Genomic DNA, 13,801 nt, shown 5'->3' on the forward strand with positions numbered 1-13,801 from the left:
CACTATAGCTTTTAAACAGAGCCAGCTACAGCCTTTGAAAGACAGTCTAGTTAGGGGGCCAGAAGGGGCCAGAGGGGGCCTGCGCACTGCCTCTCCCTTTAGAACCGCCATTGCTAACGGGAGAACAATAACATACTGGTATATGGTGGAACTGGTGGAACTAGACAAGGCAGAAGATGTTTGGTCAGGACTGATGGGGAAAATCTGACAGTGAGTGTTACTTGGGACTGTAGGAGTTACCTAACTCCAGAAGATGGCAGTAATGCAATACAAAGGATGTCAGCTGCCATTAAACCTCGAAGAAGAAGAAGAAGAAGAAGAAGAAGAAGAAGAAGAAGAAGAAGAAGCAGCTCGTTTCTGCAGTATTTGACATTAGTTGAAATGAGAAGCTAACCACAGACAAGAAGTTTTCTGCTTGAACTAGACTGAAGTCAAGCCACGTATTAAGTCATGGAAAACTAAGTCAAATAGCAGGTCGCGGATTTTATCGACACAACAGGTAGGTGATATTTCGGCTGAATGTAAAGGTTAACGTTACTAGTTGCTAACTGGTAACGTTAAACTCGCTAACAAGCTGGCTAGTAATTTCCACAAGTGTTAGCTGACTAGCCTTTAGCCTAGCAGGAGATATCTGCTTCGAGCTTACATTAACCGTCAGAAACAGTTTGCACGGCCATCTGTAATAAATTAACGATTGTAAGTTTTTCAAATTTTACATAATTACTAAAATAATTTCTTGTATAATTTGTTTATAAAGTAGCGTATTTGGTCCTGTGTAAAACGTTAACGATAATAAATAACTTTATTGAATTATCGTGACACTGTTGCTGTATCCATGGTTTGCGGCGCACCAGCCAATTGAATCGCTTAAAAATTTGATTGACTGATCTCACGGCCAATTGCAAACCGTCAACAAATATGATGGCTCTCTCCGCGGTGTTCGGCACAGCGGGCGTCTCTTTCCGGCGCATTACGCTGGGATGCTGAGGAGCCTCGTTGATCTGTAGCATCATTAGATCTCAATGTTTATCGCTATGTTGTGTTGTCTGAGGTCGCAGCACTGCGTTGACCTCTGTCTGGGCGGCCTATTGTTGTTTTTAGCGGGGCTGCAGCAGGTGGAAGCAGCCGCCTCCGCGGAGATGGTCAACTTGAACTGGAAGCCGTTCATCTACGGAGGGATGGCCTCGATTGTCGCAGAATTCGGTAGGCGACGTGATGCACCACAACATGCAGACCCTAACCGTCATGTTTACTGTTGGATGTATACGCTGTAATGCCATGGCTGTACATGTTCTCTGCAAATAGTCTTTTAAATTCAATGTTATTGCAGCCATAGGGAAATTCTGCATCAGCATCTGCTAAGTGATAGTAGCTTTGGCTACAAAAAGGGAACATGCATCCAGCTGAATACATATCAAAGCACTTTGGTGCACAATGCATCGTCCTCAGGGTTGGACATTAACTTTTTTGTCCACCTGCCACTGTGACTGGTATTCCAGAAGCATTTGGCTGGTGGTGAGTGAAGCAAATCTAGCAGCCACTTGCATATTTGGCTGGTGCTGAGTTACAACCCTGGTTGTCCTCCAATTGCAGATGTACACAATTCAGCAAGTTAGAATTCAGTCAGGTTGTTGGTACACATCCACACTGCTTACTTTATAATTGGCACAACACACAATACAGTTTGTTTCATAGAAACACAGTAATTAACATGGCAGCTAGCCCCAGTTTGTAACAATCTATTCACAATTTAGTCACAGAGCTAGGATTGTTTTTTCAGTTAAGGTCTGCTGAATGATGAAAACAATATTTAACCCATTCCCAAAGCTGCGACTTTTTTTGCTAATCAAGGACCTGAGCCAAAAATTTAAAGTTTTACTAGTTATTTTTGTATATATGGATTTTGCCTTCTGTTATGTTATAAATTTTGCCATTTCTGTTGACTGAATAGGATTCATGTAATGATGATACACAAGAGGTGAAAACTGAGGCAACCCAGCAGCATGAATTTGACAGTGTATTCATATTTGGTGCAAAATATTCTCTTTACCTAATCATTGTCGGCTCCAATATTTCTATAACTACACTGCTTTAATTGTCTTTATTACGTTAATCTTTGTTTATTATCATTTTATTGTTCTTGTTATTACATTTTTAATCCTCAGGGACATTTCCCATTGACCTGACTAAGACGCGACTACAGGTCCAGGGTCAGTGCCAGTACACAGAGGTGCGCTACAGGGGCATGTTCCACGCCCTCTTCAGGATCGGCAAGGAGGAGGGCATCCGAGCGCTCTATTCTGGGTATGGAACATGCTTATTTAGGCTCCTTACAAACAAACACTATGACATTCTGTGTATACTCACAATTTCGCCACCACAGCTGCTTTTTTAAGATCAAACCAAGATCCTGCTAGTTTGGAGCACAGAAGACACAAATTCACAAAAATATAGCATAGAATAATACAATACAGTATTATACAATAACTTGTATCTCATTGGGGGGTGTTGTTGACCCTGTTGCCATATAAGATGCTCTACTTGAATACTATTGATTAATCAGGCAGTTGTCAGATCTCTGGAGAGCTCTGGAATAATCACCAACAGTATACAAATAACATCTTAACACAAGATTCACTCCCTGTGGTTTCTGTTTCATGAGAAATACTTTCAAAATACTATATACTAAAAACCACCAAAATACATACTCTCTACAGTTTACCTGGGGAGCTTTATTAAGGCCTAATAAGCTTTACATTTGGATTCAGTCCTAAATGTAAGGGGGAATTCTTGAAAAAGGTCGTAAGAATTTCTTTAGGATAGGGACTCTTAGTTCCAGGAAGTGTGAATCCCAGATGCCTTGCTGTTCCTGGGGGAGAGCACATTCATTTAAACTTGATGTGCTGTTAAGTAAATCTAGTTACTACTTCTCGCTACAAGCTTACATGTGCCGAATATATGATATGCAGTAATACGCTTTGCACACAGAGCTGTAGCACTTTGTGGTTGGTTAAACTGTAATATTGCTGAATCTAACTACAGATTTGAAAGAAGCCCCGTGGGACAGGAAATGTATTGCATTTTGAATGAAGGAAGCTTCTCTTTGACTTTGAACGATGTGGGTGTGATTCCAGTATTTTGTGTGTTAAGATTCATCTCTGCTTTTGAGTAATGGACAGTGAGACTGGATTTCAAACTCCTTAATAAGACTGACATTTGCTGACGATTTGTATCTGAAGCCACATGATAAGCACTCTCTCTTCTTCTGCATCTGCCTTTAGTTTACCCCCAGGGTAAAGGTTAAGGAACCTATTTTACCTCTCCTCTCAGGATTTCTCCTGCTCTGTTGAGACAAGCTTCTTATGGGACAATCAAGATAGGAACCTACAACTCTCTGAAGAGGCTGTTTGTTACTCATCCAGAAGGTGAGTGTTAACCATTTCTATCTCTGATATCCTGTCGTCTACCTTTTTGCTAACCTTTCTTATAGACTCTTTCATAAGGCTCTAAAATTACAGCCTAGGAGACTAGCCCTTTGTCAATTCACAGACTTGAAAACTTGAAAGCATTTTTGACCACAGTTAAGCTCAGCAGAAGGTTAAACGATGAACTATGGTGGTTTGAATGGTACTGACAGCGAGCATCGTCCTGTATTTCATTCAGTTTCATATTTTCATGGTGGCTTTGACTGGTTTAAGGCTGATGCAGGCTCCTGCAAACTGTTTAGTCTATAAGCATTGGTGACAACCCTAACCCAACTGAAAACCCATTGGAAGCTCTCCAGCCCCATAATGAGAAAAACTGTTTACAGCCATCTCAGTTAGAGTAGAAGAAACGACCCTGAACTGCTGACTGCTGAGAGCAGGCTAGCTAAGCAGCAATAGCAAAGAATTTGGCAGGAGTAGCTCCTACCTCATTTTCTTAAATTTACATTTTAGCTGGTTAACTGATGTTGATATCCAGAGTGAAGTATAATAAGAATATGTTTCAGTCCTTAAACAAGTAGCCAAAAGTACAGTGCTGAAAGATCAGAATAAAGGCCCAAATTCAGTGGACCTTTGTTTGCTGTCGCCGTGAAGGTGGCAGAAAACATGTTCCAATACTGCACTACCTTTACTCTACATAACACTCAAAAGATGCTGCTGAATGAATGCATTTCAATATCAGTTTAAGTTTACGTTCTATTTAGAAAATGTTCACCCCTTTACCTTGCTGTCAGACAGCCCTGTTTACACGGAGGGAACTGAAGCTGTTCTATGCTGTGGGTTTGAGGACTTTGGGTTCAGGCACTGGGTTCATGACTGAACCTCTCGTCGAAGCCACAACAACAGTAAAAACAAAATAGGATAAAAAAGAACGGGAGTTTCTGGTCTATCACAGTTTTTGTTATTGTGTGACTTTGGTGTTTTGAAACGGTTAGGAACTAACAAACTAACCAATCGAGGCAGCTTTAGACCAGCAACTCCCGTTCTCTGCGAGTTAAAGTTACTGTTTTTGTCAATGGGGTCTGGTGGCTTTGACAAGAGATAACGGCTTCAGTTATCTTAAACAGGGCTGTTTGACGGAAAGGGTAAACTAAAAATATTCTAAATATAGCGTACACTTTTTTTAGGTGGCTAAATACATTTAGCTGCTGTCTACATCTTCAGTGCCAGTATTCCTGCCTGTATCTCCAAACTGGGTGCATGCAGACCGCCATCTTCTGTAGGTAATGCACTGACAATGGATAAGTACCCAATATAACCCCACTTCAAAAAACCAGAACTATCACTTTAAAATGGGTCTTACATTCTTATGGCATTCAACAAATCTTTGTAAGTATATATATTTTTTTTTTTATCAACTTTACAAGTCTCCTAGCAAGTGAGCCAAAAGTGTTTATTTCTGACTCTACTTGTATTGCATTCTGCTTATGTCTCATCCTGAGACTCATTCTTCCTCCTTCTGTTTGGATTCAAAACATATTTGGTGCCTTCACTCCTCTTTTGTTTGCCCCCTGGGAACCACAGAGCATAGTGACATACAGTATGCAAATAATGTTGGATCAGTGCACAAAGACATGAAATGCACAGCAATTTACCGTGGTGATATTGGTGCAGTGACATTTATCCCTAACACATTTTTGTGCATCAGTAGTACTGTACAGTATGTGCCTATGACCGTACACCCCACATCCACCAAAAAAAAAAAAGGTTGGATGCGTCGTAACAACCTGTGTTGACCTGGCTGGAAGCAGCCTCAATGTATTAACCTGCCGGCACTAATTTGCAAGCTAAATAAGAGACAAAGAGCTTCCAGGAAGGAAGGGATGGAGAGGGAAGAGTGGAGACAGACTGTAAGTGCTCCGATGTGCTCTTTCCTTCCTATGTGATATCGATCTCATAAGGAGTACAAAATTCTATATATTTAATTTCAATGGAAATAATAACCTTTATTTATAGAGCACTTTTTGAAATCCAAGTTACAAAGTGCTTAACAAAAGCAGCACAATTAAACAGAAAAGTCATTATATCATCAGGTTTTAAAAGAATACAGACAATTTGGTGTATAAAAACCAATGCAGTGTAGGAAAATGTAAAAGTAAGAAAACAAAAAAAATGTTTAAGGCCGACTCCATCTGCATTGTTTTCCGGGTCTACTCAGCCTACGCAAAAGGCAGTGATGTAGGTTACCTCAGTAAGGTTATGAATAATGTATATGGAATAATGTTGTGGTTTGACAAAACGAGACATTTGAAGATGGCACGCAGAACACAACACAATGACAAAACAAATTGATTAATCGAGAAAATGATAATCTGTAGGCCTAAATAATGGTAAATTGCAGCCGTACATTAGAGCACTTAATTGTAGGTCATTACCATGTGGTGTTTTGTTTCCATGAATAGCTATGTTATTAGCACCGTTTAAAGATTTGTTAGTTGCTGTGCAGTAAATCTTGCACTTATAATTTACAGCATGCACCGAAGTCAAAGTGGCTCAGTTTTTTGTTGTTGGGAGCTCTGAAATTCACAGAGAGCCACTTCAGTTATCAGCCAAATAGGTTTGTGCGACATTTATCAGCGATTGGCCGGCGCCAGCATGTTTCTGAGACTGACAGGAAGTTTGTGACCACAGGCTCTGTCCTTTCCTTTATTACCCCTCTGTCTGCTTTTCTTATTTGTCATTTCTCTTTTCCCATTGATTGGTTCCTTTTTTTATCTGGCACCACCTTTTACAGTCTCTATTCAGATGATCTCTCTCACATATCATCCCTCTAACATCTGTGAATAATAAATGATAGACTAATCTTAATGGCATTGTGTTTAAGTGCTTTTGTCTGTGTGTTAATATCTTGTCTCTTTCCAGATGAGACCATGGTCATCAACGTCTTCTGTGGCGTCGTCTCTGGAGTCCTGTCCTCTTCTCTAGCCAACCCCACTGATGTCCTCAAGGTGATTTGATGTTTAATGCTGGGGACAAGGCTTGGATTAAAATATCTGTTCACCAAATATATTAATCAATATCAAGACCAGCCATCGATTGCTAATTCTTACAGGACTTGATCACAGATACAGTTCCTTAAAGAAAGTGCTGCAAATCAACCAAAACAAATGTTATTTTCCTGGGTATCTGGTTCAGTTTCTCATGATCCAAATGTCATTTATTGTCTAGTTGGTTACTCAAGATAATCCACAGACTTGGTTGTTAGCAGTTTCATGGCGAAGATGTTCTCTTTCGACCAGCAACACGTGCCAATCATATCACGGAAGTGTTCTCACAAGCCGAATGCCATCTAGTTCCATTATATTTAAAAGGAGGCAGACATCTACGGCCGATATAACACTGGGCAACTCCCACCAAAACATTCTAGACTGATAAATATCACTACAATTAAGAGGAATATGTATTCTTGATTTTGGGGTAACTGCCCCCTTGAAACTTGTCAATTGTTTGTTAAAAATTGAGAGACACTAATCAATGATTATCTTGGTAATCAAATTGTTTTAAGTCCTTGATCAAGAACGTGCTGATTACAGCTACTCAAATGTAAAGTCTGTTTGTTTTAAATATTTAAATATATTTACATTTTGAAATGGTCAGGAGGCTTTATTCCTTATTTGCTTAAAATTAATCCTTAAACCTGAGTTCAGACACTAAGTGCTGGGTTGTAAATTAGAAGAAATCTTCGACCTTTTATTCATTTTCTGTCTGTTTTTGTTTAGATCAGAATGCAGGCGCAAGGCAGTCTGCTCCAAGGCAGCATGATGTCCAACTTCGTCAACATCTACCAGACAGAGGGCACCAGAGGGCTGTGGAGAGTGAGTGCTGGATTACTGTGTAGTGGATATGGTTTTCCAAGTTGGCGCCCCATTCATTCTTTATGAGATATTATTCTTTATTGGACCTCATGGCTCAAATAGTCATAATACAAAATGTAAACTTGGGAGTGTTTGAGACTTAAATTTAAGCGTATGCTGAAACTGAGACATAGTTGGATAAATTGTCATTAGTTTTTTATTCATTAAACAGCTGCTTACTACAGCCAGCTTTAAGGATCAAATCAGTTACACCTTTAACAGCTCCAAAATAATCTTATTTACATGTATCCATATTGTTACTTGTTATCCAGTAATATGAGATTGTTGTATATATCGAGTCAGCTCTGGCAGTCAATAAATTGTACTGTTACAATCAGGCTTTAATTCTTCGTCCTCCTCCTCCTCTTTAGGGTGTCATCCCCACAGCGCAGCGAGCAGCCATTGTCGTCGGAGTGGAACTTCCTGTCTATGACATAACGAAGAAGCATCTCCTTCGCTCTGGCGTCATGGGAGACACCATTTTGACACATTTCATGTAAGTTTATTTATTCTCTTTTTAGGTCAAGGGTGGCCCTCCTTTATGGCCATAAATGTCTTTTAAGTAGTATTTTAGCAGTGATGAAAACTGCACTGGAAGCCAGTAGCTGCAGTGCACGATGACATTGTAACTGCTTTTGCTATCAGTTTGTTTTCCTAAATGAGTAGACACTCAAAATTTGAATGGAAACTTTGGACCGGTCGATTACCTTTGTTCCATGTCTGGTTGGGTGTACAGTTCAAGTTTCACGTGTGGCTTGGCGGGGGCGCTGGCCTCCAACCCTGTGGACGTTGTCCGGACCCGTATGATGAACCAGCGAGTTTTGTCGGGAGCCCCCATGTATAAAGGAACACTCGACGGACTGATGCAGACGTGGAAGAATGAGGGCTTCTTCGCTCTCTATAAGGGATTCTGGCCTAACTGGCTGCGGCTGGGGCCTTGGAACATCATTGTATCCTTTAAAACCTACAGAATTCCTTCAGGTGGGTAAAAAACAGGGAAATCGGATTAATAATCATTTTTTAATTCTTGGAAAAATTGTGGAATTCTATAAAAAAAAAGAAAAGTAAACGGATCTCAAATGTTTCCACATATACTGTATACTTTTGAAATGGATTTTTTTTTTTTTATCTATGAGTTGGGGAATATAAACGTGTATATACTCCCAATATTGGTGCTAAAACAATACTATCTTAACAGTATCTTATTTCACCAGTCAATTGAGTTTATCGAGGTGCACCATGAGATTACGAGATGCAATTGAATGCGTAAAGACTTGAAGAAGAAGTCCTGTCTGTGTTGTTTCTATGACCTCTCCAAATCTGGGAATGGCCATGGTGTCTCAAAGTGCAGCTAGGCTACACTGTGTCTTTAGCTGCAGGCTGTTGCACATCCCAGTGTTGGAGTAAGCTGTATCTTAGTGTATGCTTTTTTTCTTTTTTTTATCAAACTGAAAACCTGTGAAGGCCTACTTTCTTTCCACACAGAAAATTGACCGATAAGCAGAAGCGATAATGGCATTGGTAAAAATAAAATCTTATCAATTACCATCCCTATTCCTGGTAGGCTATAATTGTGAAAAATCGGCTGAAAGTAATGAGTTTTATTGATGGTAGCTTAACGGCAAATGGAAAAAAACTGAGTGGAAGCGATTGGAAATAATTAGTGAGTGAGACTTAAAATGTACATTATGCTGAATCTACATCGTGAACCATTACAGTACAGGTAATTTACCCCATCAATGTTTTTGTTGCCACTATTGTAATTATGGCTTTTATTTGAGAATATGATAAACCACTTATTTGAAAGTGAAATGAAGTTAAATGCTCTAAAATATCCATTCAAATGATCATATTGCAAAACTGTGTGCACACAACTATACAAAGTCCTGTAGGTCAAGGTTGACCCAGAAAAGGTCTGGCATGAGGCGAGGTTTCTCATGTTTCAGAGCTGCATCAGTCTGCTGAGCAGATTCAGCCCGTATACTGTTGTGATATGAATCATGAAGCTTTCCTTAACGCACCTCTCAGTTCTTCATCACCTTCGAGCAGCTGAAGAAGCTCCCGTTTTAACAGGAGCAGGAAGTGGGACTTCACTGGTCTGTTAGATTGTGTCAGGCATAAGTGGGGTGTGAGCACGGCAGCACCTGGAGTTTTGGCACCGGTATATTTACACGATACAATACATTATTAGTCATCTGCCCATGCTTATCCAAATTATGTGTTGATTTTTCTTTTTTTGCAATGTGTTTTATTTATTGTCACTGGTTCAGTTTTAGTACTGTTTTAAGGACTGTAGCTTCGGTGATTGCTCTCACCCTCAACCACCTGCGACACTCCCCAGGCAGCTTAATGTTTGGTTGTAGCAGAAGACTGCAAGTTTGGAAGACTAAGTTATTTTCCTTGAGCTGATTGAAAAGAAGAGTTTGTGGGTTGTGTGAGTTTCTCAAAAGGCAAACGGAGATGACACTTGTGATTGTTAGCTCAGGATTCTTATACAGATCTGGAAAAACACTGAAAAATGAATTTATTAATAAGCCTAGTAATTGGAGACTGTCAGTTCAGTCTTGCATGGCTATGTACACAGCTTGTGGATTTTTTATTTTTTTTAAATAGGAGAAAATAATGAGAAGTTCTAAAATGAATGACGTTTAGGAACCCTATAATTCGAATGCGTGGGCGCTGCATGAAATGTGCTCGGAAAATAAGTCAATTTAACTGCTAATGTGAGAAATTGCATGGAAGAGTGGTACAACTTGATCGACTGTTACAGGTAGTTACTGTTCTGAGAGGGAATTAAGACACTGACAGAAAGGAGGAAATAATGCTCAACAGCACTCCAGGCAGGGTGCAAAATTACGTTTTTTGTCCACCGGCCAAATGGTTAGCGAATGTTTAAATTTGACCAGTCTCTTAATAGAGTACCATTGTTTATTTGACTGGTGAGTGAAGCAAATCTATTAGCCACTTGCATATTTTACCAGCATTTGGCTGGTGGATGGTGCTAATTTTGTATCCTGACTCCAGGTGATCAATGGTTGATCTCTGTAAATGGATAATGATACTCAGCGATGTCATGTGATCTTTGGTATATTAAAGGGATAGTTGGGATTTTTTGAAGTGGGGTTGTATGAGTATTTGTATCTATGCTTTCTTCAAAACTGATATTTTGGTGTTAAGAATTACAGTTTTTCAGTTCAATGGGTCAGTTGCCAGAAAATAACTTGACATGTTTTTTTCTTTTGTTTATTATTTCATAGGCAAACTAAAGCAATTTCCTGTACTCTGAACATGTGTGATCTTAAAGAACCACTGCAGTTTTACTTGAAAACATCAGAAACCTGAACCAAAGCCTCTAATGACAAAAGGGAGACACTTTTGCTCTTATTCATTCACAACGAAAAGAAGTTGGTTTGTTTTCTCGTCCTCATTTTTAAGGAGATAATCAATCCAGATCATGGATGTGTTGTTTTTGTTTATTTTTGCGGTAAAGACATTTTACTTTTTCACATCGTTCGTCTACAGTCTGCTGCAGTATTGGGAGCTAATTTCATTATTAACCCACAAGAAAACAGTCCCGTACATAATGTCACTTGCTGAAAAGACTCATTCACACATAAGAGGTGGATGTATTTTATCTTTTTATGTCCAGGTGTTTATAAAATGCCTTGTTGCGTGATTCTTACTGTTGTGTGATCCGTTTGAGGTCAAGTTCTGGCATTAGAAGAAAAGGGGCAGCTGGTGTGGATAGAAAGTGCAAAAGGGGGTCTTTGTGCCAAAATGTGTTTCTTCTATATTCTGTATTGATTACATGTTTGAATTTTGTAAATCACATTCTCTAAACTCCACCCAAATTTAACAAACCAAATGCATTTTAACCTTCGCCAATTGGGGAATTCACATGCTCCACGGATGGTCCCATTTTCCGAGATGGGAAGTCGTTTTCGACTTTCCACACACGGTGTGTTCATGAGATTTAAGTCGTAATGTGAAAACAACATGGACCCTACAAAGAAGATATGTTGTACTTTATTGCTCAGAGCGTTTAAACCAAGGTTATAATAGTTTTGAATTTTCAATTATAGTTTAGTTTTGATATTTCAATTTCATTATAGTTTAGTTTTAGTTATTTTTCAGTGTTTCAGTTTAGTTTCAGTTTGTCATAAAGGTTTAGTTTTAGTTGGTTTTGTTAGGGCTAGGTATAATGTCTCTCAGAAGTATGTAGCTACATATACATACAAATGTGTGGTTCAATGTCACGAGAGTTGACAGAAATGCATGCTGTCTCCTTTTTTTGGATCCATACAAAATAAATTTACATTCATTTATATTTGATTTTTATTAGTTGTTCATCCGCAATATCGGTTTAGTTCATCAACTAAATATAGTTCGCTGTTTTCGCTACTATAATAACTCGAGTTGATAGCTGTTTCCAGTATGGAAACGGATCAAATTTGATTAGGAACTAATTTTTCCGATAATCCCGACGCCACCTGAATGCTGCACAAATGCCTTATCTAGGCAGTGTTAACGAAAGTAAAAATGGATTTGTGTATTTGTGGGTTCAGCTCTGCTCCAAAAATGAATGGGTTCTTCCCTGGTCCATGTGACACCCTTCCACAAAGTTTCATGAAAACCAGTAGATTTTCCAAAATCCTGCTAACAGACAGACCAGACCAAACCAAAACGAAAAGAACTTCCTTTGCAGAGGTAATAATAATGTTTATTTTTAATTATTTATGGGACTATCGTAACAGTAATCCTAACACATGCTACAAATTATTTGCAAGTTTGTCCCTTTTTTAGTTGTTTGTCTTTCTTTGGTATTTTTAAGTAAATTTGTAATAGTTTTTTTATCAGTTTACAAGGCTGTAGGTATTTGTCAACATTTGGTCAGTCAGTTGCTCATTCTGGCAGCAATTGTCTGTGGCTTCATAGCTCGTCATCAGATTGGTGTCCGAAAATGATCCAAAGACTGAGATGAGTCATCGTTCTTCTGTTGTAATGGCACAAGCATGCTGGATTCTATAACTGACACACCATTGAAAATATATAATAATGTATAGCTTTGGCACTTCTACATGTACTGCTGGCAATATTGCTGTTCATTTTTTTCTGTCCCCTGCTCTGTATTGTAGTTGGCTTGGTATACTTGGCTCTTTTCACACTGCACTTCTACTTGCCCTGGGTTAAGTGTAAGTTGGACACTTAACTAATGTTTGCAAGCAGCAACATACATTCCATTAACTCAGATTCACACTGGCAACTTTTAGCCCCAAGCTTAGTGGTTTTTCAGGGGATAGCCCCACAAACTCGAGGCTAACCTTGCTCCAGAGCAGGGCCAGCAAGCCCTCGGCTAAAGTCGGGGTTAGCCCATCTGAAATGTGCCAGGATTGTGCTAGTGTGAATGCTTTCCTAGCCCCGGGCTCCCAGCTCCCGTAGCTAAGGGGGGGCTAAGGCTAAGTGCCGTGTGAAAAGGGCTCTTGAGAAGCAGACTGTAAACCAGCTTAGCCCTATCTTGGTCATATTTCATATGTAAACTACTTGCTGAGTTACCTCTTAGTTTGCTTTCCTCTACATAGGAATCCAATTTTGTTAATTGGGTTTTTCTTCAGCCTGCTTCTTCTTCTGCTCTCAATTAAAAATGCACATGATGTCCTTTCACCATGAAATGCGTCATGGGTCTTTGCAGCTGCAGAAATCTCAACAAAAAAAATGATTGATCCTGATTGCAGAATTCAAAATCAAACCCAATGTCAACCATACCTTCAGCATCAGATATGAAAAGTTACCTTAAGGACTTAATAATTCTTTCTTTCCTGGAGCTATGGTTTGAGCTGTTTGCAACAACATCTGAGATTTTATTCGGCCATGAGCAGCTACTCCAGTTGGCTTTATTGTGTGTTGAATTAGAGTGCAGTTGGGACACAACTCAAACTTTTGTGCTGAACAGTGGAGCTGGTTTAAAAAGCAACAAGGTTTTGAGTGTGTGTGTTGGAGTCTATCGTGTCAGGAGTTCCCAGGGTATTTCTGTCTTTCTGGTGAACTTTCTGTAAAGTTATTTTAATACAATCCTGGAGTCCTGGGAGATTTGTACTGTTACAGGCTCACACTTTACGTTGATCCCTTGTTCATAATGTTGTCTCCTCTGTCCAAAGATTGTGCTTAAGGTTCTCAATATTGAAGGTAAAATAAAAAAAAAAAAACAGGTTCAATACATTTCAGTGCATTTGTGAGGAGATGTTTTTCAGTGTAACCTCAGCAGTCATGCTTTCCTGAGCCATTCAAACCGTGTTATTAGCAGTTATTAGGGCTGGGTATCTGTATCGACTGAAATAACCCAGTTTGAGTAGTATGGAAACTTCTCTAGTCAAACGATACTGTCATGACCTGGCTCACGAGCCATGACAAAAGACAAAGAGATACACAGTTTGCAACAAAAAGGTTCAACATTTGTTAAGTAAA

At 39.3% G+C, this 13,801-nt stretch overlaps 1 protein-coding gene across 1 annotated transcript; it reads left to right on the forward strand.

Moving 5' to 3' along the window:
- Positions 1-306: 306 nt before the first annotated feature.
- On the forward strand, positions 307-13,546 carry slc25a14 (solute carrier family 25 member 14). Its single transcript, XM_078265374.1, has 9 exons — positions 307-499; positions 1,102-1,203; positions 2,166-2,304; positions 3,331-3,425; positions 6,348-6,433; positions 7,205-7,300; positions 7,711-7,835; positions 8,076-8,289; positions 9,368-13,546. Exons 2-9 carry the CDS (start codon positions 1,140-1,142, stop codon positions 9,407-9,409), a joined length of 861 nt encoding a protein of 286 aa, XP_078121500.1. The 5' UTR covers positions 307-499; positions 1,102-1,139; the 3' UTR covers positions 9,410-13,546.
- Positions 13,547-13,801: the final 255 nt, after the last annotated feature.

Source organism: Sander vitreus, chromosome 13 (assembly GCF_031162955.1).
Source record: "Sander vitreus isolate 19-12246 chromosome 13, sanVit1, whole genome shotgun sequence".
Taxonomy (NCBI): Eukaryota; Metazoa; Chordata; class Actinopteri; order Perciformes; family Percidae; genus Sander; species Sander vitreus.

Coding starts and splice junctions, on each gene's coding strand:
- slc25a14 (XM_078265374.1), top strand. CDS start 1,140: ATGGTCAACTTGAACTGGAAGCCGTTCATCTACGGAGGGATGGCCTCG. Junction 2,305..3,330: donor ATCCGAGCGCTCTATTCTGG/GTATGGAACATG, acceptor CTCTCCTCTCAG/GATTTCTCCTGCTCTGTTGA. Junction 7,301..7,710: donor GCACCAGAGGGCTGTGGAGA/GTGAGTGCTGGA, acceptor CCTCCTCTTTAG/GGTGTCATCCCCACAGCGCA.